This window comes from Chaetodon trifascialis, chromosome 14 (genome assembly GCF_039877785.1).
Source record: "Chaetodon trifascialis isolate fChaTrf1 chromosome 14, fChaTrf1.hap1, whole genome shotgun sequence".
NCBI classification, from domain to species: domain Eukaryota; kingdom Metazoa; phylum Chordata; class Actinopteri; order Chaetodontiformes; family Chaetodontidae; genus Chaetodon; species Chaetodon trifascialis.
In genome coordinates this window covers 25,620,389-25,647,580 of record NC_092069.1, presented here as the reverse complement: position 1 = coordinate 25,647,580, position 27,192 = coordinate 25,620,389, and the positions used below count along the sequence as shown (strand labels likewise).

The 27,192-nt window shown below is 45.6% G+C and overlaps 1 protein-coding gene across 1 annotated transcript; it reads right to left on the bottom strand.

Moving 5' to 3' along the window:
• Nucleotides 1-10,685: 10,685 nt before the first annotated feature.
• Nucleotides 10,686-14,202, bottom strand: gphb5 (glycoprotein hormone subunit beta 5). Its single transcript, XM_070979813.1, has 3 exons — nucleotides 14,174-14,202; nucleotides 12,484-12,676; nucleotides 10,686-10,877 (listed from the first exon to the last, which is right to left on the bottom strand). The coding sequence occupies exons 1-3, from the start codon at nucleotides 14,200-14,202 to the stop codon at nucleotides 10,686-10,688; spliced, it is 414 nt and encodes a 137-aa protein (XP_070835914.1).
• Between the last annotated feature and the right edge of the window lie 12,990 nt (nucleotides 14,203-27,192).

Genomic DNA, 27,192 nt, shown 5'->3' with positions numbered 1-27,192 from the left:
GTCGTCTGAGCGTTCAGCGCGTGGGGGCTGGAGTTCAGTGTTTTCTCATCAGTTCACAGATCAGAGCTCAATTTAAATCATTAGAACTGAACATGCAAAGCTGCACGTTGGCGTCTCAAACGCAGCTGAAGCTGAAGGTTTCACTCGTTTTAAAGCTGCTTAATGCAAAACTCAGAGTAAAGAATCGTTCATTTTAAACCGTTTATTAATTCTGTTTCTCTTTTCGTTCCAATAAAACATCAGAACTGAATATTAAAGTTGAATTTTAATATGAGTTTTACATTTTAGTGCTTTAAAATATAATATTTAAAGTGTCTGCTCTTTGATCGAAGTCTGGATGTGCTCCAGCGCTGAACTCCAGCCTCTTCGTCCCGCTGCTCGTCTTCCTCCTGAATCTTACCGCTGAGGAAGTTTTGCGTTTGTTTTGAGGTCGAACCCGGAAGGAAAAACGCTCGTTCAGCAGCCAAAGGACGCGATGAGGAGCAGGCGGTGTCCCCGTCGGTCAGCCAGCGCGAGGACACGGAGACAGAGACAGCTCGTCCTCCTGTTTGTCCGTTTGACGAGACGATGAAGGGCAGCTGCTGTGATCTGAGCCCTGCACGCACACACGCACACACACACACACACACACACACACACACACACACACACACACACACACACACACACACACACACACACGTTCAGCACAGGATCTTTCAGCTTTGCCACTTGAATGTACAACAGCCCCTCCCTCAGTCACCCCCCCTCGCTTTGGGAGCAGGAGTGATTCTTCTCTCCCTCCTCTCTCACTCCTTTCCTCCGTCCCGTCTTGTCTTCCTCTGTCCCGTCTTGTCCTCCTCCGTCCCGTCTTGTCCTCCTCTGTCCCGTCTTGTCCCCCTCTGTCCCGTCTTGTCCCCCTCTGTCCCGTCTTGTCCTCCTCCGTCCCGTCTTGTCCCCCTCTGCCCCGTCTTGTCCCCCTCTGTCCCGTCTTGTCCCCCTCTGTCCCGTCTTGTCCTCCTCCGTCCTGTCTTGTTCTCCTCCGTCCCGTCTTGTCCCCCTCTGTCCCGTCTTGTCCTCCTCTGTCCCCGCTCCTCTTGTTTTTGCTCCTCTTTGGCCTTCACCCTCTGACCCTCCCTCCTCCTCGGCCTCCTCCGCATGCCGGTGATGCGCTCCATGAATGACCCCCCCCCCCCGGGGGACGGCGGGCGCGACCGAGGGGCCGCATTTATTAGAATTATCCTCCGCCTTGATTCGATTGTGCATATTGCATCGAGGACGGCGCTGACAGAAATGGAAGTCATTTCCCGGCTCGCGATAGAATTTTTTATCGTCTCACTTATCTCAGAAAACTGACGCAACCTGCAGAATTTTGTCCCCAGGATGATTCTTCCTCAGGCGTGAAGCTCCGGATGGTTGAATAAACGAGGCCCTTTAGGAGAAGCTTCTCTCTTTTCTACTGGAATGTGATCAATTTCTACAGTTTTGTTAAAGAGCGGTGAGAGCACACACTGACTCATGTATTGTTTTACAGTCGCACACCTGAACTGTAGTGTGAGAATAATAAAGAGCCGTCTGGGAAACTCTCTGTGGGCCTCCTGTCTGCCTCTCCTTTTAGAGCCTCCTCCTCCTCCTCTTCGCTTTCCAGAAGGGGCATTAAAGGATCGATGGCCTTCATTGATCCGTATTGGCACCCAGCAGGAGCTGAAACAGCAGACAGAAGTGTCTCTGCTGCAGTCCTGCTGGAAGTCAAACAAACAAACAAACAAACAAAAAGAGATGAAACGCTGTCAGGACAAACACTCAGCGGCCACTTTATTAGGAACACCTGGCTGAATCGATCAGTGAATCCTCCCTCATGAAGGTTTGAGTGTTCGGTTTCTGATTCAACTTTTGGAGGATCTAAATTCATGCAGCTTTCTGCGGTGGACAAAATAATAGAAACACCTGCCAGCCTCCAAACTGCTGTATTAGGCTGCATCAGTTTTAGCCCACTGTATCTAATAAACTGGCCACTGAGTTTATACCTCAATCAACTGCTGTTTGATTTTAGCATCTAATTTATTCACCGAGGCTTTTTATTCTCAGCAAACTGAATTTCTGTAACTCTTCATCGCTCGAACTTAAACCGTCAACCTTTGACACATGATGCTAATTTTCATCTTTCTTAACTCGTAATGAATCTGCATTTAACAGCATGTCCTCCAATCACAATCAAGCTAAGATATGAAATAAAACTTATTTATAACAATGCAAACGTAGAATCTCCTGCATCAGTCTGTGATATTCTGCCTGCAGCTGACGGCGTCTTTTAGAGGGACAGGCCTCACGTCATCCAGCGTGTTAATGGTCGATGCAGAATGCTGCATGTGAACATGATGCAGGTGCTGTTGTGAAAAGGTGACGCTCAGCTCAGAGGCGTGCATCCAGCAGACGCTGCACGGCACCGCAGCTCCGGGATAAACAGATAAAACCAAGGTGAGCGATCGAGTTTGTTCACTTCTCTCTGAACTTAACAGTTTGATTTTCAGGTTTCAGTCCTCATTACGCCTGCTGCTCCTTCAGAGGAGGACACTTGGGAGACATCAGCTCTTCCGGCTTTTATCCCGTCCTGCAGCTCGACCTCCTCAGACACCTTTGCTCATATTCATTCATCCCTCTCCTCTTCCTCCCTCAATCTGACTTTTTCTGCTTCTTTCTGTCTTTGTGACCAGAATTTATATCAGAGGCTCCTGGCCGCCGCTCTCTAAGAGGATCAGTGTAATGTGAAATAATCTTTAGTCTCAGTTTAACGCTGCAGAATCTCATTAAGCTGCTTTGACAGCTGAGATGTGTTTACAGACTTTGAGTGTTTCAGTCATAGTTTGTGTTGTTTCAGCGCTCACAAAGGTTGTTTTCTTATCACTGGAGCTATTTATCCGTCTGCCTTTCTATCCATTAATCTGTCCAGCTAATCCAATCAGGCATTTCTCTGACACCACATTTGTGGTGTGAAAGGCTCTGAATCCTGCAGGCCAATTACCAGCAGACAGCAGAATTATCACGGTTAGTTTCCCTGCGGATGTCGAGTGCTGACGGCCAGCTGAAGGAAACACAGAGGAGAAATTAGCCTGTCAGGGCTGCCGCAGGTCCAGACTGAACACCTGCAGCCCGCCCGGACACACGAAGCCTCAAACGGCTGCAGAAATCAGAGCTGAGCCTCATTTTGGTACCGAGACGAAGCTCATGATTATCCCCAGCAGCGTCTCGTCAAACGGCGAAGAGTGAGCCTCTTTCCTCACACTGACAGCCGTCAGCGCGACCTGCTCGTACCTGCACGTTCTCCTGGAAAACAGGTTTAATTGCTGCTGGTGAGAAGTGGGAGAGGTTTCCTCTCAGTGCTTCTGAGGCTCATTTCCTCCCGAGTTTCTTCTATTCAATGGCATCAGGATGTGAGTCTGTGTCTTAATCCTCTCTCAGCTTCAGAAGCAGCAGAATAAATGATGCATTGTGGGTAAGAAAGCCTGAACTTAAGAGCCACTCAGAAGCTTTTTTCCTCATCTGAACTAAGCAAACAAACTTGACTGATGAAGACTTTCACCTGTGATGGAAAACGCCAGGAATAAAGTTTTGGTGTTTTTGACAAAGCGTTATCATGTCTCAGCTCTGGAAAACATTTCGTACTTTGATGTAAGTAAAGTGAAGTTAAGGTCGTGTGTTTTGAACCGCTCTCACGTCCACAGCCACTGAATGAGGCATCATGAGAAACCTTCTGTAAGTATAGAAGGCAAATATAGTCTGTGTGCAGAACAGACATGTTGTATTTGCAGGATATTTGAGCAGTAATTGAATCTTCAGATTGAGACCAGTCCTGCTTGATTCTGTGATGCCTTGAACTCACATTTTACCTGATACTCACACCGTCGAAGCAACAAACTCAGTGTCTGTGTCAGAAGTTCTGGCCAGACTTCAGAGGTTTGCACAGATCTTGTGGTTCAGTCAGTAAATGATATTTGCACTGACTTCTGACCCACAGCAGTAAACCAACGTGATGAAGATCAAACAACATGCAGAGAAAGCTGCAGAGATGAAGCCATCAAAACCTGATGTGAAGCCGGTGAAATGATGGTTTTTCCAGTCATGTTTAATGCCAAATTTACAGCCAAACATCAGAAATGCAAAACAAAACAAAGTCGTCAATATGATGTGTTCCACTTCGTCACAGCCGGGCTGGGACGTCTTTCACTGAGGAGGAAATCCAGCTTATGTGAGAGCCACCTGAAAGGCAAAAGGAGGCGGCTACACAGCTTTTTACAGGAGACCGCAGTAATGATGCAGAAATCACTCGAGAAATATAAAGAAGTTTTGTTTCCAATGTGACTGTAATCACAGTAAAACCTGATCTGAGATCTGTGGGAGTGAAACGCCTCATCTGATCTTGAAATCGTTGGTTTAGTGTCGTCTGCCTTCAAACAGTATTTTTACATATATATATACACAGCAACAGTATTTTTTTTTTTTGTCTTTGAAAGTCAGTTATCAGCCGCTGAAACAGCTTCTGTGATATCAGACGGCGGTTTGCCCTCAGAGCTTCATGAGGCTGCAGCCACACATCCTCTCATCCTCTCAGCTGCTGTCGATATCACTGGAAACACTCGAGTCATGCTGATCTGAAAGCTCTTAATTATCCTGTGAAAGATCAGCTGGATGTTTGAAGTCTTTGTGAGAAATTGGAAAATTGGACCGTTCCCCAGTGACCGAACATCCCAACATCCGAAATTGAATCTGGCCATCGATTCGAGCGGCTTCAGAAGTGCTGGCACATCTGTGAAAAGACTGGAGCGTCGAGAAGAAAATAATGTAAATCTGTGAATCTGATCTGTGTATCGTCAACATTAAATCCTCTCGCTCCTTTCCACAGAACGAGGAAGCATGTGAATGCACCAAACCGCTGGAAGCGAGCCCGCTGATGGCCAGCTCATCGTGCAGTACCCATCATGCACCACGGTTAATGAGGTTATTAGCAGGCGTAAGCTAATGAATTCAGCCTGGTCAGTGGCTCGCTAACACCTGCCTGCTAGGTACATTAGCTGACATGTTTGCTTTCTCCTGTCACAAAGCACCTATTTTACAAATCTTTGTTTCTTGTGGACGATATTTCACTCATTCGTTTGTGAGAGAAGAGTGTTGAAATAATGTTTTTGAGATGTCGATAGAGGATGAACTCGATATATGACACAAAGTGTTTGTTTACCGTAGTCCAGCATTTTATTGCTGAAGTCAAACTTTTCTCTTTTCACTAATTCCAGAGCTTTTTGTCATTGTGGTCCTTGGAGTGTGTGGACCGTGTATTTCTCCAGGATCCAGGATCTGAAGTCCATCACTCCACTGAGCCTTCATCACTCCCACCACACTGTGAGAGGACTCTATTTGGCCTGCAGCACGTGAGTGTGGAAACATTAAGAACAGTTTGTGGATCTGTGCAGGTTGACTCCACGAGGTCACACCTGCCTGCTCTGCACCAATGAACAGTTACAGCCGTGACGCCTCGTCAAACCACAAATTTTCTCTTTGCACAGATTAAACAAACAAGGTGCGATCACCACAAAGCTTTAGAGGAGAAAGCAGATTAATTTTGAGGCTAACTGTTTCCTCCCACTTCCAGTCTTTATGCTAAGCTAGGCTAATTAGAGTGAAATACCCTGCACATGTGGGTGTCTGCTTTGTTTGCACACAGGTGACACTGGTCTACAGGTGGAGGTATTGCTCAACAAAGGCAGAGAAGAAGAAGTGAAACGTTCATGTAAGTGAAGCAGGGTTTTGAACTTATGAGGAAAATCAGCTTTGCAGATGTTTATGAGGAAGAAAACGTTTGTTCTCCACACGATGACGGTCACATGAGGGCGATCTCCTCTCGACTGAACAGCCTGTGGTTCATTAGCTCAGTTTAATTATGATTAATTATGAATCAAAGCAGTGCCTTTCAATGTGCATGATTAAATCGATTAAATGACCAAATGGACCTCACGTTCAGCTCATGAGAAAACATCATGTTGGAGTGAAGAATCGTCTTTTATGTCTGTCTGGATTCATATTTCTGATCCCTCCTCCACTGTGTTCCTTCAGCTTCCTGCTATGGTCACCGCATCATTGTCAGCTTAGTATTTTTAATTTTGTGCATCTGTGAAATGAAGCTCTACTGTTCCGCCTCTGGATGAATCGAGCTGAACGTCCTAAAGTGTGAATGTAAAGTGTGTCTGTGTAGAAAAAGCTCTTTGGCTGCTGCTTCCTGTCTGACTGGGACTGTGTAACGGCTGACGCAGTGGTGCAGCGGCAGCGGCGTGACCCCCCGGTGTTGTAGTGGCATTATTGTTTTATCTCCTGCAGAGGAAGTGGGCATGCTGCGACCCCACCGTCACCCCGCATGGTTGTATTATACGTCGGTGGTATTTAAGGCTGATAGGCTGACAGACTGCATCCAGCGGGCGATCTGCTGTGAGGAGGGCGGTGAGCAAAGCCTGAGGAAAAGTGCTCATAGTGATATTTAAAACTCCCTGTGATCGATTCAGCTGCTCTCCCGTGCTTTTATTTCTCTTAACTGTTAGCAGATGACGTCACTGTTCTGTTGTGGCGTGAACCGCAGACAGAGGGCAGGAAGTGGTTTTCTGCTTGTTTTTCATTGTTTATGGTTGCTCAGATCGATCAAACCAAGAAACCACGAGGACTTTTTATCGAGTACCAAACGTACGTAAGAGTCACATCCAACATATGATTTTCTGTTTCTGCCTCTCTCTCGTGATTTCATCTTCAGGAAGGAATAAAAAAAGATATTACAGATTTTCTTTACAAGCTGATTTCAGCCCAGCGTTCAGCCGCACTGGCAGAACTGCTGTGACCTTTCTGTAATGAGAGGAGAAGTAAATGTGAGACGTGGTGGATGCGTGTGGAGCAGTGCTTGTGTTCTGTCAGTGATCTTCCTCTGAACTTCACCGTAACACGGTTGTCCTACGCAGACAGTGATCTCTTCTGTCCAAATCAGCTTCCTGTGATTCCTCCCATGATTCCACAGCTGTGTGCAAACTTTTCAGCCAGCAGAAGCGAGTTCATCGCTCAGCCTTCAGAGGTGAGAGGGGTCTCGGGGGGGGGGGTTTCATCTCCCCCAGCAGAGCCGCTCTGCCGTTCTCTCCTCTGAAGCCTCATCGAACTTCCTCGCCTCCATGTACCTGTAGGAGCGACTGTATGATTCATGGCTGCTCGCTTCCTGTCAGGCTGTTTCAGAGGCGGTGGAGGAGAAACTGCCCTTCAGGCTCGACCGCAGAATCGCTTCACCTGCCCTTAACCTCCACCTGCAGTGAGACAAGGACCGAGGGAGGCGATCCTGCTTCGGTGACCTGGACTGAGAATGCTCTTTTCTGATTGGCCTGAAAGGTGTGTTTATTCCAGCCTAGCAGGAATGAGGTTTCACGTTGAGGAGCTCGACAGAATCATTGTTTTCCTGCAGAGAGAGTGAAGATGGTGAACCTCATGGCCTCGTCGCTTCGCTCAAAGTTCACTTTCAACTCTGACCTCACAGCGTGCAACCAAAAGATAACAACACGAGCATGCACGTTTAAAAATAAAGCAATTTCCATGAAAATGAGACAGAGTTCAAACCTCAGGATGCTCTTAAATCAATACAGGACAGGATTTTCAGTCCAGACCAGAGTCAGAGCTCGCTGTGGAAATCTGGAGGCGGCGTTCCTCAACATTCCCTTTGACCCTGAATTACCCCTTTAACAGAGAGACGGCTCATTTCACCCTGAATAAAAGGACTCTGACATGAGTCACTGTGTCTCCCCGGAGCTCCCAGAGGAGGTCATCGAGCCCAGGTTAGGAACCTCCGTCGATGTTTTCACTCAGAGCCGCCTCCTCCTCCTCCTCCTCCTCCTCGTCTTCCTTCCTCTCTGCTTCTGCGTTATCCTCCCCCTGCCAAGAGCTTTTTCAGCCCCACCCTCCTCCCTGCAGCCCATGGAGGAAGTGGTAATGTCAGGAGTGATTAGGACAGCGGGGGTCGTTGGAGCTCCTCTCCTGTCAGGGCTGTTGAAGATATCAGTGGTCTCAGGAGAGCCCACGGTCTGCAGCTAACTTCTCCTCTGTTTCTCCTCTAACCTGCATTTTCTCCTCCTCAGCCTCAAACGCCTCGTCAGCGCTCACCGCTGCTGTTTCCCTCTTTCCACGGCAGTTTGAGGTTCTGTTCTGGGCGTCTGCACGCAGGATTCTGCAGAGCTGACGGCTGCAAAGAAGCGTCTTTCATAACATAACTGTCATTTTATCAGCTGCACGCTGTGGAAGAGGATCCAACGATACGAGCTGTTTATAAAGGAGCAAAAACCGTTTTCACAGTGCGGTATACTTCTATCATCAGCCCTACTGTACGACGTCACTGAAGCGTCTCTCTTGGTCAGATGTAGAAACGGCAGCAAATCAAAGTTAATCAATAATAAGATCATTTATGTGCGTTTTGCCTCCATGATGGCTGACGCTCCAGTGTGAGTCCTTTGAAGTTCAAAAATCCAACATATTGATCAGCTGTTTGATCTGCGACTATCCACCTTCAAGGCTGCTGCAGAGCTGCTGAATTTAAAATCCTAACATGATTGAATTTCTGACTTTAGCTTTTTTGAATTCAAACTGCTTTTAAGTCAAAAACTGAGACTTAACAGAAGAAATTTACCTGCAAAATAAAAGATTCAAATCTGAAACCCATGAATGAACACGCAGGGCTTCTGAAAATCAAACTGTGACCGGCTTTTATTTTGTCGTGATTGAATTCATTACAGAGAAAAAGGACATTTTCACTTAGATACCTGCAGAGCGCTCTGTGATTGGATGGTCTCAGGCTCAGCACCTTCATCAGCTCAGACATCCTCATCATGTTGCCTCGATGCTGAAGTCGGACGCTTTGACTTTAGCTTCTTGGTGTGAGGAAGCCCTGTGTGACGGCTTCAGGTGAATTTTTAACTTGTAGAAAAGAGCCTAAACTCAGTGATGGTCTGCACGATGGAGGCTCTGTTCCACTTCCTGTCAATCACTGCTGATTGATTGATTGATTGATTGATTGATTGATTGATTGATTGATTGATTGATTGATGCGCTCCAGCTTTTAGTTGACCGTGCGTATCGAAGCACTGATTTAGGCTCTAAAGCTGGAGCAGAATCAATAACAGCTAATGATTATCTCTGCACATAATCGACTCGGTGTTGATCGTGATGATAACGCCTTCTCACTCAGTGTCGTGTCCTGATTGGTCGGAAGACATCAGGTGTTTGAAGGTCATTGCTCTCGTCCTATGATAATATTTGTTTAGTCAAAGTGAAACTCGAGGCCATTAACTCTGTGAAAGACTGAAAATATGATATAAATGTATTAATGCGGTGATGACTGAAATGAAATATTAATATTTTATTAGAATGAATATTTCAGGAAACTATTTTCTCCAGATTTCATCCTCATTGTTTTATCGAGCTCTCACAGAAAATCACATCTGATGTCTTTCTCTCACCTGACAGCCAGTCACAGAGGAAATGAGACAGGTTCGCTCAGGTTTTTGGCTTTTATGGCATCATCCATCCAAAGGTGCTCAGTGCTCAGATGTTTCTGAAAGCACAGACTCATCAGCAGCTCACCATGAATAACATCTGATCTGAGGTCAGGGCTCAAACAGACTTGTGGTGTGAGCGAATGAAAACAGAGGAACGGGGGGGGGGGGGGGGGTTAGCGTGGTGGGAGGGGTGCGTTCTGTTTACCTCGGAGCGCTGGGGCTCGAACGCAGCCCTGCAGCTCCTCAGCGACATGTGAGCACTCGGGGATTACATAAAGCCAGTTCTCCTTGGGAATCATGTGAATAACAACACTTAGCGAGGCCTGTTTTTCTGCTCTGCGCTGATGACTAACCAGCAGGTAGTTTGGCCTCAGAGCTCAGGTCAGTTCATTAAGTGCTAACAAGCGGTCCAGTCAGGCCTGATTAATCTTTGACGAGCAAATGATCAATTATGTCAATTACAGCAATCACGACACTGTCGCTGATTTTGATTAAAGAACACATGAAGTCCCTCAAGTGACGAGAATAATACTGATTTCATATCAAAGGAGATATAGAAGCAGGAGTGCAGGTCTGAGCCGCTCTGACAGCGGCAGCATCGGCTCAGGCTCATCTAACTTGAAAGTCATGAACATTTTAGCCACTCAGGTTAAAATCAGGTGGGGACGTCTCGCTGAACGTGGTGATTTCTTTGAGTGTGCCCCTGAATTAAGGTTAAAAGAACAAATCTAAATAAAATCAGTAGAGCAAGTAAAGCAGATCAGCATGTGTCCATTTATTCATATGAGCTGTCGGTTTGAGTCCCGCTCACATCAGTGAGGGACAAACAGGCGTTTTGCAGGTTAAAGCAGAGAAAAGTCAGAGATTATGAGTAAACAAAAACAAACATCTTTCCTGCATCTTTGTGCTGATTAATTCTTCTAAGGTGGATCCTCTCGTAAACTGGTCAAGTCTACGTAGGCTTTTTTTAGGACAGCTGTGCTTACTAGCGAGATCAGATAACATAGCATTGGTTACAGTTTGTGAGCAGAGCGGACGGACAGGCAGCGACCCTCTCCTTCACCCTCGTCCTGTTTGCATCAAACGCTTCACTCAACCACAGACGATTAAAAGCAAAGCGTGTTTTTAAAAACGCCCGTTCAGCCGTCACACAGACGTTATGCACTCGGTGGTGCTGGTCAGGCAGACGCTGCAGTCACACCTCAGGGCCACGGGGTAGGTGTACGTGGGGTCGACGTTGGGCTGGCAGTTGGGCAGTTTGACGGTGACCAGACGGGTCTCGTTGTAGGTGCAAACCCGCTGGTAGGACTCAATGAAGGGAGGGTCCAGGACGGGCTTCTGGAAACACAGACATAATCTTAATGACTTTTCTCCTCATTTTCTTTTCATTTGAAAATATCTGCTGATGTTTGCTTTCGAGGCCTCCGACTGTGTCAACATGTCCTTCTTCTAGATGATCACCTTTGAGCTCGTTTCAGCTCCTCAGCTTTGTTTTTAAGACGTCAGCGTGTTCGCTCTGACTCGCCAGCCGTCACTGCTGACATCTTACTTTGGACAATTACTCTTTGGTGGTTAATCATCAAATGAAACAAGCTCGTTCAAAACATCGCTCTCCAGCGCCACCTGTGGTAACTTTAACGACTCAAGCAGCAAACCTGCAGGTGGAACAGCTTCTCTCATCGCAGTAACCTGACGCGGGGACAAATCCACCTGAATAGACTTCTCATTTTTAATAAATCCTTCGGTTCATCTAGTCATTATTAGCACACAGCGAATTTGCCAGAGAAGCTCCATTTTGCTCTCAAGCTGCCTCTGAGAGAGCTTTGTGCCACATCTGCAAAGCCTCTATTAATTACTTCTCGTGTTGGTGTTCCAGGATTTTAATCTTATTCTGCTGTTGATCTGCAGTAATTAAAATTTCTCTATCATAACCTCAGTTGAACACACTGAAGGTAAGACTGGAAATCCTGAAGCTGGGTTGTTGTAAATAGAGACTGTCCTATGACCTGATGTTCACAGATGTGACCCCTGACCCCTTAACTGTCTGTCCTACAGACTGTCCCTCAAGCGAGACATGGACTCCCTCCGCTGAGCTGCGACCTCCCTGTGGGGTAGAGCAGACAGTGAGATGAGTGTCCTCCCTGAGGGGATCCACAGAGTATCACCAAACACACTCCAGCTCCACTGCAATAACAAAGCAGGGAGAGTCACGAGCCTCCTAATGCCTCCTGTCACTGAATACGATGTACCAGATGAAACTTGAGATTTCACAGCATTTTTTGTCTTTGGTATCCGCCGACTTATGAAATCCAATTGTGTCTTTTGTGCACTTGAGGCGTTGTTAAGGAAGCCACTGCTGTCATTTCGATCTGTGGATTCCACGCTGCTTTCCATCCTCGCAGAACGTTAACTCAATTTCACTTCACACGGCTCCAAAAGCCTCCTGTCCTCCCCCATTCTGAGCAAGATTTACATTTCAGGCAGCCTCTCATTACTGGGAGACACAGATTAGATCTCAGCAGGTGATTATAAACACAGAATGTATTTTTCTCTGACTTCTGACATACATCTCAGCCTCTCTGTCAGTCCCACATCCGCCCATCTATCCGCTGTCGAGCAACCGAATCCCTGCACTTGCAGCCGCCCTTGCGCTGACCTCCCTGCTGAGGGAGGAAAGCGAAAACAAATGTTCTCCATGGGGATCACCACCTCCTCATCTGTGCATCTACAGTATCTGTCTGGCTGTCTGTCTGCCTGTCTGTCTCTGCGTCTGATTGGCTGAATGTGCATCTAATCCTTCTTCTCTTCACGATGCAAACAGCCGACTTGTTTCTCTTGTGTGAAGTTGTCACGTTTGCTTACGTCACCTCTCTGTATGATCATGTTTACACTCCTCTCCTCTCCTCTGTGTGTACAGTACAGAGGCTGCCTCCCAGCCGCTCACCTCCCAGGTCTCACAGCGCCCCCAGCAGGCGTCGGTGGTGATGTGCAGGCCCCCGCAGCCAGGCTTTTTGGCCAGAAAGGTGAACTCCCGGACGGCACAGCCGATGAAGCGCCGCAGGTTGACGGCTGACACCTGGTGGAGGGAGTCTGGCTGTAGAGAGGCGCAGAGCAGGAGCATCAGCAGCAGTCCAGGCCTGGAGGGTGGGAAGCAGAGGTTCACAAAACATCAGCTCCTTCTAACAGCGTGTGCGTTGAAGGAAAGAGATATATATATATATATATAGGGTTACAGGTTAGAAGAACAGGTGCAGGAGAAGCTGGAGAGGTGTCAGGGATGAGCTTTATGGCCCCAAAACTCAGTTAAAACTGAATCCCAGCCAGCTCGGCAGCTGCGATGTAAAGGAAAGGCAATATTTTCTTGCAGGAATCTGTAATATTTCATATTTCATGCCTTCCTTTAACACATAATTCAGATGTTCCCAGTGAACGCGCTCTGAGGCGTGTTATGTCACTGTGAAACTGTTTTATTCAACGCGCTCAGACAGTCCTACTGAAGCAGCTTTTCTCTTGGCTGTCAATTATCATTTAAGCTTCTGAAAACATCATTTTACATGCTTCACATGACAAGAACACCGCATTTACTCCACCTTTCTGTGGAATATAAGATGTTAAGTGTAGATCTTGTTAATAAGATTCCATTGTTGGATCTTGATTGGTTCCTTTCTCCTCACCTGATGCTGTTTGCTAAGAGGACTCTGACGTTACGTGCCTCAAATATCCATCATGTTAACAAGGCTGCTGGCGCCTTATTGGACACGATTGAAGTAACTGTATTCATAATGGTCTTTATATCCATGCATCACATTTTCCTTCATAACTAGAAGACATTTTTGGATGGACGCCACCACCAGCCCCCATCACAGGGTCAGCAGCACAGGCTGCAAATCCCTGCAGCCCTAAGTGCTGCGTTCAAGGGAAGCCTGCAGTGTTTTGCTGTCAGCACCGATCAGCTGACAGGTTTCTTTACTGTGTGAGAAAACAGTCTCACTGCAAGCTCTCAGTCAGATCAACACATGAGTCTCAATCAGCAGATGGAGTTTGTCATTGTCATTGACTTGTAAATGCTCAGATTTCCATTTCTTTCTGAAGACTTTAGACTTTCTTCCCATGTTGCCTTATGCGTCATATGTTCTGTACATACCCTCTGGCTGTATACATGGCTGTATTACACAGTTTAAATATTTGTGGGTTTGTTCTGTGCAGCTGAACGCTTCACTGTGCCTCCCTGTGCTGTAAAATGACACATAAATGAACTCTGATGCCTTGCAAAGCTCAGGTTTAAAGTCCGTTCTTGACCTTGGAAACAGCAGTTTGGGAGAACAGTCTCACCACAGGGTCCATTCATTGCTGTTCTGGAGCTTCTCATCCCATCACATTTCTCAGGAAAAACACATTTTTACATCACGGTGTGTTGATGAAGAGGAGGTGATATGATATGATCTGATATGATAGAAAAACAACTACACCGACCTTGTGGTGAGATCTTCCTCTCAGCTTCTTTGGACCTGAGCTCTTTTACTCTTTGTGTTTAATCTTTGAACCCAGGCCTACATATAAAGCAGCGCTCATACTGAATAGATGATCCCGGTGAAATTAGTCAGGCTGAATTAGTCTTTTCTGAATTCACTCACCATTGTGACTTCTTCCTTCGCGGCGTCATCTCAGATGTGCTCACTGTTGAATACGCTGACACAGATGGTTGCTGTCAGCAGGCGCGCAGGCTCGTGGTTCGTCTATCAGCTCTGGAGTTACTCTGTGGACAGCTAACATGAACCACAGTACTTGTCACCATATGCTCCTCAGACCTGAACGAGCCGGGGCTTTTTATGCCTTGTGTCCTGCCAATCAGAGGCTGAAGTCCTCACCTCAGACTCCCTCAATCCCCCGGAGGCCCTTCTACCTGTCGCTGCCCATCCAGTTCAGCCACCAGCTCGTTCCCACTCCATTAGCTTGATTAGGGAAAGAGTCTGCCCTTTTGTTCATAGTCATTCACACGGAAGAGGGGGAACAACACAGTCAAACTCAGCGCCTACCTGTGTCTGCTCTCACTCATCCGAGCTCAATTAGCTGGCTCCAGAGGCAGACCCTGCTCCTGTTCTCACATGCCGACTGTGATGACTTCACCCCTGAGCTCCAACCCTGCTCTCCGCCTGACTCTGCCACTTTGTCTCTTTCATTCTTTCACTTCTTTTGGTTGGCAGTGACATTTCCCGTCACACGCAGAGAAAGCTGGTGCGTCTTACAGGCTTTGCCGCATGGATCGCTCTCGTAAGGCCGAGAGGATGCGTGAGGGAGGGAGGGTGCGTCAGCCCTCGCATGAGACAATGACAGGAGGAGGAGACGGGGAGAAGAAGGAGGAAGAATTGATTTGGGTGAGTAAGCGCTTCATCAAGAAATTACCATCGTCAGAGGCCCTGCAGGCAGCGCATGGAGCCAGCGGAGCAGAACTGCTCTCAAGTAGTTCAGGAAATGAATCTTTTAAAAGTAAAGTTGAAAGTTGAGGCCAAGCAATTAAAGTTAGATTAGAGAAAATATTGAGGAGGATGAGTCAGGGACAGGTTCACAATCTACTCAGACACCCTGTCCTCCTCTGTATCAGGGAGCATTACCCATCTGGAGGCTATTATTGAACACTGTGCAGGGTGTGGAATAACACAGTGCATGTAATTGGATAACAGTGGTGATTACAACGAGGTTAATTGTAATTCAGTACAAAGGGAGTAAGCCTGGATTTCCACAATCCGGCTTTTGTGCAATTACTCGCAGATTGAAAATGAAAGATTCTTTTTAAGTTTTGGCTTCATTTTTTGTCATACTTCATTAGTGTCTATGGGGAAATTGTTCAGCTCCAGCTCTGAGGCCAGTGACAGGATTCATGCATGTGTTTTAGTGTTTATTGTTCCTTTTAAAATACTGTGAGTGTGTGGAGCTCCGCAAGGAGAGAACTGAAATCTGACCGCTGGAGCTCGCTGATGTGAGGAAACGAGGTCGACAAAGCAGCAACTAATCACAACAATCTACAGACGTGTGGCGAATTAAAGCTAGAACAGCATGAAGTGTTTTGGTCAGATGTTGGTCCACGACAGCAGCGTCAGTTCTTCATCGTGGAAAACTGCAGTTGACAGAAACGATCTCCTCTCAAGGACCCTGCTTGTTCCTCTTGAGTTACGTCACACTATCTTCATCAGCAGATGAAGCTTAAAGGTTTCATTATTCTAGAAGTTTTAGGGCTTTGGACTGATCCGTGTTTGAGCTTGAAGTCAATGATGATAATGACCATGTGATATGATCTAAAGCAAGTAGATCTTAATTGGAAATGTCAAACTCTGCTGTAAACTACAATACTTACGCAGATGATACACCTCTTTATATTTCTGTGTCATCTCATGACTCCTGTGAGTCAAAGAGGAGACTTTAAAATCTTACTGTTGGTTGACAAAGCATTAAATGGTCTAGGACCAAAATATATTCTAGATTTATTAATTCCTTATGAAGCATCCAGAGCTCTCAGGTCATCAGGGACAGGTCTATTGTGTGTTCCCAGAACGAGCCAAACAAAGTGAAGCAGCTGTCAGAAGTATGATTGTATAGTTGAAATGTATGATTTTAATGTATTTTTATGCCTCTGTAAAGCACTTTGAATTGCCTGGTGTATGAATTGTGCTATACAAATAAATTTGCCTTGCCTAAACCAAGGTGACCAAGAACCTCTAAAATGACTGTGAATCACAGAGTCTGAATATCTACAGTTTCATGAAAACTGAGCCAATATCTGCTGATGAAGACTGTGTGAAACGGTTGAAAGTTGCTCCGTCAGCCAACCTTGAAAGGTGATTGATTGGTTAACAGCCTCAGTGGCTCTTTTCATGAATTCTCCCCGCCTGTGGAGCTCTACTGGAGGGGTGAACAGCACATTATCCTCATTTGGTGTTGTGACGATGCAGGTGCAGAGCGCTCTTCATCACATGGCTCTCAGCCGGGCTGAGACTCTCTGAAGTGATTCACATCATTTTCATAGTCAATCAAACCATTCAGAGCCCTCATGTCCAGTGTGGAAGCGTCTACATTCATGCTACACACATCAAGTTAACAAGTCGCTGTGAACACATTGTCAGTTAATGCTGATGATCTTAATAAAACACTGGATGCATCTGATATGGAACAGATACGGATCTCTGTCAGCAGCTGCAGCCTTCAGCTTCCAGCTTCCACACAGGCCGTTTGAATTCGGCGCTCGGTGTCTCTCCACCCAGCGCCACCTTCCCACAGATCCGCTGTTAGGTTATTGAAAGCACTGTGTTATGAATCATGTCCAGGCGTTGTTCTGTTATTGGCTGTAAAGAGGAGCACAAATCGCTCCATCGGCTCCCAGCCGACAGAAGAGCACCGTGGACTGAATTCATTTTTCAATGAACCATGAACTCTTTTTGGAGTTTAAAATATAGATATTCATTAATAGTAAAGGTGCATAAACTGCGTTCACACATGTTTCCTCCACTCCAGCCATCCACTCCTGTTTAACAGCCCAGTTTAATAATAATAATAATAATAATAATAATAATAATCAGGATTAAGCCCCAAACCCCCTATTAGGTAGGTGCTGAACACTTTCTACCGTAACACATAGTGATGTGTCGGTCGTGTGTCGGTTTGAAGTGAACGATTGGAGCCAGAGAGCGAGCCGCTTTGGGCTTTTTTTGTTTTGTCTTGTTTTCGTTTTTTTCTCGACTTTTTTCCGTTCAAGCCACACGTGATTGGTCAAATACTTGATGTGTGGTGGCTTCAGTGTGTGTGTGTGTGTGTGAAATCAATCATTTTGAAAAAGGTGTGTGTCTGTGAATGAAGCCGTACATTATAAAAAGAACTGTTAGATATTAAGATTTAAGATTAAGATTAACTGTTATTGATCACTGCACACACACACACGTTACAGGGAGGAGACACACGTGCACGCACGCCATGCACTGTGAAATTATCTTCTCCGCTTTTGACCCATCTTGGTCCGTCGTTCTTCCGGCCAGCCGCCAGCCAACGCCCGCGCCCGGGGACCCATCCTCTTTCGTCAGCGTTGGTCAGGCGGTGATCTTCTGCATGTTTTTAGTGGGTTATTTAAGGAGGAAATGTTGTTACTGTAAATCAGATTTTGAAAGCAGGATTTTTACGCTGTGGGATTTGTACCTTTAAGGGAGTAAAAGATATGAGTGGACAGACCTGATCAGCACTGACAGCATGTCACACTCACCGGCACATAACACTCATGACAGCTCACATTTACAGCAAGCGGCGCAGAGATGAGCTGCCGCTGATGGCAGAAAAGACGTTTTCATGGTTTTAAAGCCACAGGAGAAAAAGTAGACTTAATGCAAGTAACACAGATGAGATTTAAGATTAGAATTAATATGAAAGCACTGAGCCACCAGTTGGAAACATTTGTGCAGTGCAGCCAAGCTTTACTCAAACCTAAATAACTGTGTTTTGAATTCACGGGGGTAGCACCCATCCCATGTAGCTAAATGATTAACTTATTGGTTAAAGAGGTGGTAGTACTATGGGCGGGGCCCTGGGCACTTTATTTATGGCTGACCGTGTTACACTCGTAAACAGAAGAGGAAAAAAATCACTTTTTAAAGCTTTATAACTTATTTATAAATTTTAATCAAATGGCGGTGCCTCCACTCAGCAGGAAAAATATGAATTACTGATTTTTAATCCCCACTAAGAATTTTGTTTCCATGTAAGTATCCCCTTTTTAAAACCTTAAACACACTGCAATGGCTTGTAAATAGGACGCAAAGACAGTGCTTTAAATCCAGATGATGAATTTAGTTAAACTAATAATTTTTAACCAGAAAAAAAAACATAATGCATTTACAAAAACCAAAACACTTGAAAGTGTTTTTCCTTCGTCAATAATGAACAACCTTCAACAGGTGCAACAGTCCATTTTCACCAACAGGTAGGTACCCTTTAAGTTCAGATTTCAGTTATGATATTTTTCCTCAGTATCAGTTTCAACCCAAAATAAACCGTTGCAGGCCTGAATCATAGCTTGGGAGCGTTGTGACCAAAAACAAATGGCCGGTTCACTTGCGTATGCAAGCACAGGAAATAAAAGCACGTGCACTGGTTAGTTTTACTCACGCATCCTTCAGTTCTCATCGGCAGTATGGACAAAGGTGAAAAGCAGGCAATGGCTGACAGGGTGAACAGTCACTGAGGTTACAGGCTGGCGGCAACTGTCCCAACGAATGGCAGGCTGAATGGGAGACTTCTGCTGGTCCAGCGGGCCCAAAGAGTGCTTCCTGGTCCACTGTGTACATTAGCAGTCTCTCAGTCTCTCTTTAATCCATCCACAAGCTCATTTATGCCTCATACCGAGTCTGTGTGAGCTTATACTAGCTGGTAACATTAGCACATACTAACAATACACAGTAACATTAACTGCTACTACATTGAAAATGAACGCTAATCCCGCTAGCATGCTAATGCACTAATTACACTTAGCATCTCCGTATTTTACACACTACATCATGTTGAAGCAGTACAAATCACACACACAAAAGCTTTTACCTTCCGTATGCTTCTGTAAGTCCGTTACTCGTCGGTAAACTCTGCATCCACCAAGTGTTAGACTTAATTTCTCAAGCTTCACGCTGCTGCTTATCTGTGTCGTTCTCGCCTTGTTTTCACCAGGCCATCATTCCCGAGATTCACCACAAAACCCGCCCCTCTACCCTTCCGATAGGGCCGACAAGTTCATAACAACCAATGCAATTAAAAAAACAAAAGATAGACAACTTAACGCTCTCTAAGTTTAGGTTGTGAGCATGACCACGCTACTCTTGTGTTCACTATAAACAAACTATTTGAATTTCAATGAACTTTATTAACACCGTGACAAAGACTTATTAGTCCACATATAGCTCAGTTTTAAATCCAAAATGAACTCTTTTTAAACACCAAAATAAACTGATTCGATTATAGCATTTTATCTCCCTTTATGAACATATTTATATCATTTATTTATCAACATTTGCCTGTCAGAATTGACATTTTAACATATGGCCTTGTCTGAAATAACGTATTTTAGACTGGGCTACACGTGTTCATGGGACAGTTTACAATAACACCAACTTCAGGTGAATTCAGAGTGGGAGGCTGAAGGTTTGCGGGCTGAAGGAAACATCAGCTACAGAATAAAAACTCTTGAAACAGATTGAGGTACTTGTACTTTCCTTGAGCATTTACTTTATACTTGCAGTCCCCTACATTTTGGAGGAAAATATGTTGTTTTTTTCTGACAGCTGTAGTTTCGAGTTGCTTTGCAGATGAAGGTTCAAAACCTGCAATGAGCAGAAAGAATCCAAAATATTTTCATGGAGTGAAATAAGCCACCTCAGAGGATATAAAATGAGTGAAAGTAGCTCTTCTCACATGGTAATGCATCAGTGACAATGAGATGATATTGTAGCATATAAATGTGACACGGACAGAGCCCATTATGACTGATTTGTGAGTAATTTTACACTTTAACTGTAACTAACACTGAGGCCGCCATCAAAGATGACACCAAAGATGATATGTGGGGTAGTTTCCACTTTTCATAAGCAATTAAACAAACAAGATGGACTGAACACATTGATTTTGGTCCACACAATGAAGTGGTCTCTTTCTCCGAGGACCAGCTGTTTTAGCCTCTGGCTCCATCTCATGGTGCTGAAATGTTTTGCAGTTACTTGATGAGTAGACCAAACAGATTTCATGACATCCTGATGTTTCCCTGTTTTTACATATGTCCACAGGCTTCTTGAACCTCCAACTTTTCCTCAAAGACACTCTCTTAAACTGTTGTTTGTCTCTGGTTCTGATGTTTCAGGGTACAAGGTTCATTTATTTGTCATTGTACAACACAATGAAAGGACAGCTATATTCCCTTTATGCTCCTCACAAAACAAAAATGACAAAAATGGATGAATAAATGAATAAAAGGTCCAAAAATTAAAACAATTTCTATGGTGAAGCTCAGAGGGTGAGTTCAGAAATCTCACAGCCTGATGGAAGAATCTAAAAAAAAAAAAAAAAAAATCAAAGCAAAAAGAACGGAACGTGTTCCTGGATTAGCCCCGCCCACCAAATGTGTCATCGTGTGTGCAGCCAATGGGATTGAAGTGGCTTTGATGTAGTTCTAGAATGGAATTGGCTTTGATGCCAGACCAATAAATTCAGCTGCGAACCCCAGCAGAGCAGTATCGACCTTGGATTTACACACAAGAGAGATACGCGTTCCTCAGTACAGATTATTACATCGATTCATTTATTGATTGATTATTATTCTGCTACTGACGAACACATTGTACTACGAGATTGTCTACTACAGGTGACTAGTGTCTACTACAGAGAACTGCTTTCTACTACAGACAACTGCTCTCTACTACAGACAACTACAGCCTACTAGACAGTCCAATGGAGGAGAGAGGCAACCCCAGAAGCTACCAAAGGGGTCCATTGGCTGGTCCTGCTCGTCAGGCCCATCCAGTCCATCCCGCTGAATTCTCCCATCTGCAAAATGCCTTTCATCGCAGTCAGAGCCAGATCAACTATCTGAAGATCCAGTTGAACCAGGTGTGGTATGAAAGGGATCAACTGAGGACTGAAAAGAAGAGACTTGGCTACACTGTCTCCAACTTGGAAAGAGAAATTTGCAGACGGGATGAGCTTCTGAAAGCCAGCTCTCAAGAGACGAACAGCGCTGAACAGGCAGAAACCATCCAGCGCAAGGAGGTGAGCGAGATGGCAGAGAACCAGGAGAGACTGCAGATGACGGTGAACCATCTGGAGCAGCAGCTCCAACAGAAGGACACCGAAATCGTGGATCTCAAAAAGGAGAAAGACCATCTCTCTGACACGCTCAAAGAGGCTGCAGACCACACCAAAGCTCTCGAGGAGAAGCTTCTAGAGCAGCTGGTCAAGAGCCAACAGACCTGGCTCCAGGAGAAGAGCAAGATGGCAGAGAACCAGGAGAGACTGCAGATGACGGTGAACCATCTGGAGCAGCAGCTCCAACAGAGGGACACTGAAATCGTGGATCTCAAAAAGGAGAAAGACCATCTCTCTGACTTGCTCAAAGAGGCCGCAGACCACACTGAAGCTCTTGAGGAGAAGCTCGCAGAGCAGCTGGTCGAGAGCGAACAGACCTGGTGCCAGGAGAAGAGCGAGATGGAGGAGAACCAGGAGAGACTGCAGATGACGGTGAACCATCTGGAGCAGCAGCTCCAACAGAGGGACACCGAAATCATTGTTTACAAAGAGGCAAAAGACTCTCTCTCTGACATGCTCAAAGAGGCCACAGAAGGCATCGAAGTTCTCCAGGAGAAGCTCGCAGAGCAGCAAGCCAACAACACAAACAAATGGGAGACCATCATGGAGCAGGTGGAGAACCTGGAAAATCTCTGCAAGACACCAAAGGAGGCAGCGGCAAAGAAGAAACGCAGCTTCTGGTCTCACCTGAACTGCTTTAAGGCTGGACAGACAGAGGAAGACAAGGCAGAGATGAAGGAAAGGAAAAGGAAAGAAAAGCAAGAGAAGCAGGAGAGGAAAAGGAAAGAAAAGCAAGAGAGGAAGGACAAGAGAAAGAACAAAACTGGGGGAAAGACGGAGGAGAAGAACGAGCCTTTCAGCGGCTGCGTTGGTGAGCAGATGAGTGATGGTCACAGTGAGGTAAAGGTGCACGTTTCTCAACTTGTGTAGCAGCAGGTCCACTTATGTGACAGATTTGTTAGAGTTCAATTCTTTGTATTGTTTGGCAACCAGACTCGATATTGAGCTAGGTTTGGGGGGGGGGGGGGGGGGGGGGGCTTAGGGGTGCTTTTCTCTTGTGTTTTGCTTCTCGTTTTGTTTCCATTTGAATAGTAGGCCTCATTTAGGAGGGTTTGTTTTCCATTTTGTTTGGTGTTGTATTTAGGTAGCTCTCATTTTTAGAGAGTTTTCTTTGGTTAGTATTAGTTAGGTCTCTTTTATATTTAGTTAAACTCTCATTTATAGAGAGTTTTCTTTGGTTAGTATTAGTTAGGTCTCTTTTATATTTAGTTAAACTCATTTTTAGAGTTTTCTTTGGTTAGTATTAGTTAGGTCTCTTTTATATTTAGTTAAACTCTCATTTTTAGAGTTTTCTTTGGTTAGTATTAGTTAGGTCTCTTTTATATTTAGTTAAACTCTCATTTATAGAGAGTTTTCTTTGGTTAGTATTAGTTAGGTCTCTTTTATATTTAGTTAAACTCTCATTTATAGAGAGTTTTCTTTGGTTAGTATTAGTTAGGTCTCTTTTATATTTAGTTAAACTCATTTTTAGAGTTTTCTTTGGTTAGTATTAGTTAGGTCTCTTTTATATTTAGTTAAACTCTCATTTTTAGAGAGTTTTCTTTGGTTAGTATTAGTTAGGTCTCTTTTATATTTAGTTAAACTCTCATTTATAGAGAGTTTTCTTTTGGTTAGTATTAGTTAGGTCTCTTTTATATTTAGTTAAACTCTCATTTTTAGAGAGTTTTCTTTGGTTAGTATTAGTTAGGTCTCTTTTATATTTAGTTAAACTCATTTTTAGAGTTTTCTTTGGTTAGTATTAGTTAGGTCTCTTTTATATTTAGTTAAACTCTCATTTTTAGAGAGTTTTCTTTGGTTAGTATTAGTTAGGTCTCTTTTATATTTAGTTAAACTCTCATTTATAGAGAGTTTTCTTTGGTTAGTATTAGTTAGGTCTCTTTTATATTTAGTTAAACTCTCATTTTAGGAGAGTTCTCTTTTGGTTTTCATTATTTCATTTGTTTGAAAAGCACCCACTCGCTCTTTTCGTTGTCTTGGTCTTTTGCCTTTTGTAATTTAAAACAGTTTTGAATACTTTGATTTAAATCATTGTTACTTCCCCACCCCTAGCCAGCTGGGTCGTAACAAAAAGCGGGGGCTCGTCCGGGATATCTGTTAAAAGATTCCCGAAGGTCAGTTATAGTTTAAACCAGAGTGTTTACATGGTTTTGTCTTAGTAACTGTGTGTGTGGTGGTGATGTCGTTCGCTTTGCAGCAGTTTTTGGCCAGTCCTTCGTTGGACAAATTGGACGGCTGCCGCAAAGATGATCTGGCGCAAGTTGCGAACTATTTCAGTTTCTCGTTCCAGAAACAAATTCTGAAAAGGGAGCTTAAAGCTCTTGTTCTAGATAAACTGGTAGAGCTGGAGATGATCGGGGTGCCGGCGGAAGATGCTCCTCCCGGTGCGCAAACTGTCTCAGTAGCAGAGACCGAAACGGCTGAGCGGCCGCAAACTGCGTTCACGCTGCCTCGGTATGAACCGCTGCCTGTTAGTACTGACTCCAGAGCGGAGGCGAAGCTTATCGTACGGCTTGCACGTCGCCAGATGGAAGCTCAGGAAAAGGCGCGGGAGAGGCAGCTGGGTCGTAACAAAAAATTGTGTCTCGTCCGGGATATATGTTAAAAGATTCCCGGACAAGTTGGACAGCTGCCACAGAGATGATCTGGCTCAAATTGCGGGTGGGGTTAGAGATCCTCTCGGTGCTGGCTCAACCAGAGCCAGCGATGCTGGAGAGTGATCCTACCGGTGCTCCAACAGTCTCAGTAGCAGAGACTGGAACGGCTGAGCGGCCGCAAACACGTCCACGCTGCCTGGGTATGAACCGCTGTCTGTTAGTACTGACTCCAGAGTGGAGGCGAAGCTGGACGTACAGCTTGCACGTCGCCAGATGGAAGCTCAGGAAACGACACAGGAGAGGCAGCTGGAGATTAAACGGCTGACAAAGCCGTGCGGCTACGCCAGCTAGAGCCCGAGGCTCACCCGTAGCGAGCTGGGTCATAACAAAAAGTGGTGGCTCGTCCGCTGTTTATTAGTACTGACTCCAGAGCGGAGGCGAAGCTGGACGTACAGCTTGCACGTCGCCAGATGGAAGCTCAGGAAAAGACACAGGAGGGGCAGCTCCAGCTGGAGATAAAACAGCTGGAAATCGAGGCTGATAAAGCCGTGGCGCGAGGCTCACAGAGACACCCTCGCGCACCCTAGAGCATTCGCTGATGCCCCAGGTATCTCCTTCCTCTACCACTTCTCAAAAACCTTTTGACATTAGCAAACACATTGTTGTAATTACTGTGTTCCGAGAAACTGAAGTAGACTCGTACTTTGCTTTGTACTTTGCACTCCTACTTAGCGAACGCATCGCTACCGCATCGCAGTGGCCGCCAGAGGTGCGGTGTCTCCTGTGCAGTGTAAGGCGGGAAAGCTCAGGAAACTGTAGCTGCGCTCCCAGTGGAGGACAGCCCGCACTACGATTTAAGGTTAAAGCTGCTATTTTACGTGCTTATGAGCTGGTCCCTGCAGCGTACAGGCAGACATTTAGAGATCCTAAAAAGCCCCCCATCAGACCTACAGTGAGAAAGGTTTTTCTGAGCGCATGGTGGTATATTTGATTGAACAGGAAGTCGCCACTCTCACCTCCGCTGCTGTGCTTGTGGACGAATATGCGCTCACTCACAAGACTGTTTTCCAGTCAGTCTCTGTTGATCAGTCCCAGTATACTACAGCAGCACAGCAGCATTCACAAAGCACTTAGCCCAAGGAGGGAGGACAGAGAGTGCTTTTACTGTCACAAACCTGGACCTGTGTAATGTTTTCAACTTCTTTTTAGCATTAATAACCATACTCCGCTGGGACAATCATCACTATGCTCTTTAGTTACTTCACTCCTGCTCCTGCATCATCTTCTTGCCATCCTTTTCAATAAGGACTGATTGACCTTTTCGATCCATCGCTGAATAGGGGTCACATTCAGATGGTGTTGAAAGTTTGTTTTTCTTCTGTTTCTGTAAGAGCACTTTGTCACTCTGCTTTCTTTTGCTCCTCTGACTGTCTGCATTCATATGTCCCTTCTCCTTCCTCACAGCATCAGCTGTGCGAACAGCAGCATCGTGTCTTGTAGGCTGCAGCTGGGATTCTGACAGTTCAGGGAGTTTGGTTCTGATCTGGCGGTTGAATAGTAGCTCGGCCGGGCTGCGACCTGTGACACACTGCGGGGTGCTGCGGTAAGCCAGAAGAAAAACGTCCAGCTCAGTGCGCCAGTCCTTTCCTTCAGCATGAGCTGCACGTATGGCCTTACAAAGAGCTCTGTTCTGCCTTTCAACTTCGCCATTTGCCTGCGGCCAGTATGGCGTGACACGGGGATGTGTGATCCCGTGTTCCTGTAGATTTGAATTCCTTTGACACAAATGGAGTGCCATTGTCTGTCCCTATGCATTCTGAGAGCCCGTGTGTTGCAAATGAGTGTCTCAGACCATTTATTATGTTGACAGAGGTGGGTTTCTGAAGGATGTCAACACTCACCCACCTGGAGGAATAGTCAGTACCAGCAGATGGTGTCCTGATGGAAATGGTCCACACATGCCTAATGCGAGCATCTGCCATGGTTTTGCTGGGAGCTCTGTCCTATAGGAACCTCCTGTGAAGTCAGACTGTTGATTTGCCACACATGACATGACCTCACTAGCTCCTCTGCTTGTCGATCATGTGAGAAATTTCATGTATTTCTCTACGGAAAGGACTTTGTGCTGGTTACTGACCAGAAACCTCTAGAAACGATCTATTCACCGAAGTCCAAACCACCAGCCAGGATTGAAAGATGGGCTTTGCGGCTGCAGCCCTGTCGCTTCAAGGTCGTGTATAAAGCAGGCCCACAGAATGCAGCTGATTGGCTGTCACGCCTGACAGTCAACCAGCCAGTACAGAAAGGTACAATGGAGGACCACGTTTACTGAGTGGCTCAACATGCAGTGCCGCATGCCTTCACACCACGACAAACGGAGGAATGGTCAGCAGCAGACTTCACTCCAGTTACTCTACGGGACTGTATCAAAACTGGTGACTGGAGTAAATGTGAACCTGTTTATCAAACAGTCAAATCTGAGCTTTCCACTGTGGGGAAAACAGTGATGAGAGGTTCCAGAATTGTAATTCTTCAGGCCGCACGACGACAGACGCTGACGTTAGCACACGAAGGTCATCAAGGAATAGTTAAAACAAAACAGAGGCTGAGAACAACAGTGTGGCGGCCATGCCCACACAATAGCGAGTGCTTCTCTTTCAGTTTGGGAATAGCGACGCTCTACATCAGACAAGGCACGGCCGGCATAGCAGACAGGTTTGTGTGTCCATCACTTTGTTTCTGGCTCAGTGTTGCTCCTAATCCCACTGGACTAGCATCCACAGCCACATGTGTCTCTGCATCTTGTTTGAAGTATGCCATTACATGTGAACTGGCCAGCTGTCTCTTTAACTCCACAAATGCTGTTTCCTGCTCTGATCCCCAAGTCCATTTACAGGATTGCCTTGTGAGCCTCCTCAGTGGTTCGGATGTTGTGGCTAGATTAGGGATGAACCTGCCACAATAGTTCACAAGACCCAAAAAACTCCTCTCCTCAGCAGCATTAGTCGGTGGACGTGTATTTTCCACTGCCTCGATCTTAGACTGAGCTGCTCCTATTCCGTTCTTGGACAGCACGTGTCCATAAACTCCAGCTGTGACATTGTGAATGGACACTTTTTGCTGTCTGATGCCTCTCTTGCAATGGTTGCATGACTTGGTGCAGCCTCTCATCGTGTTGC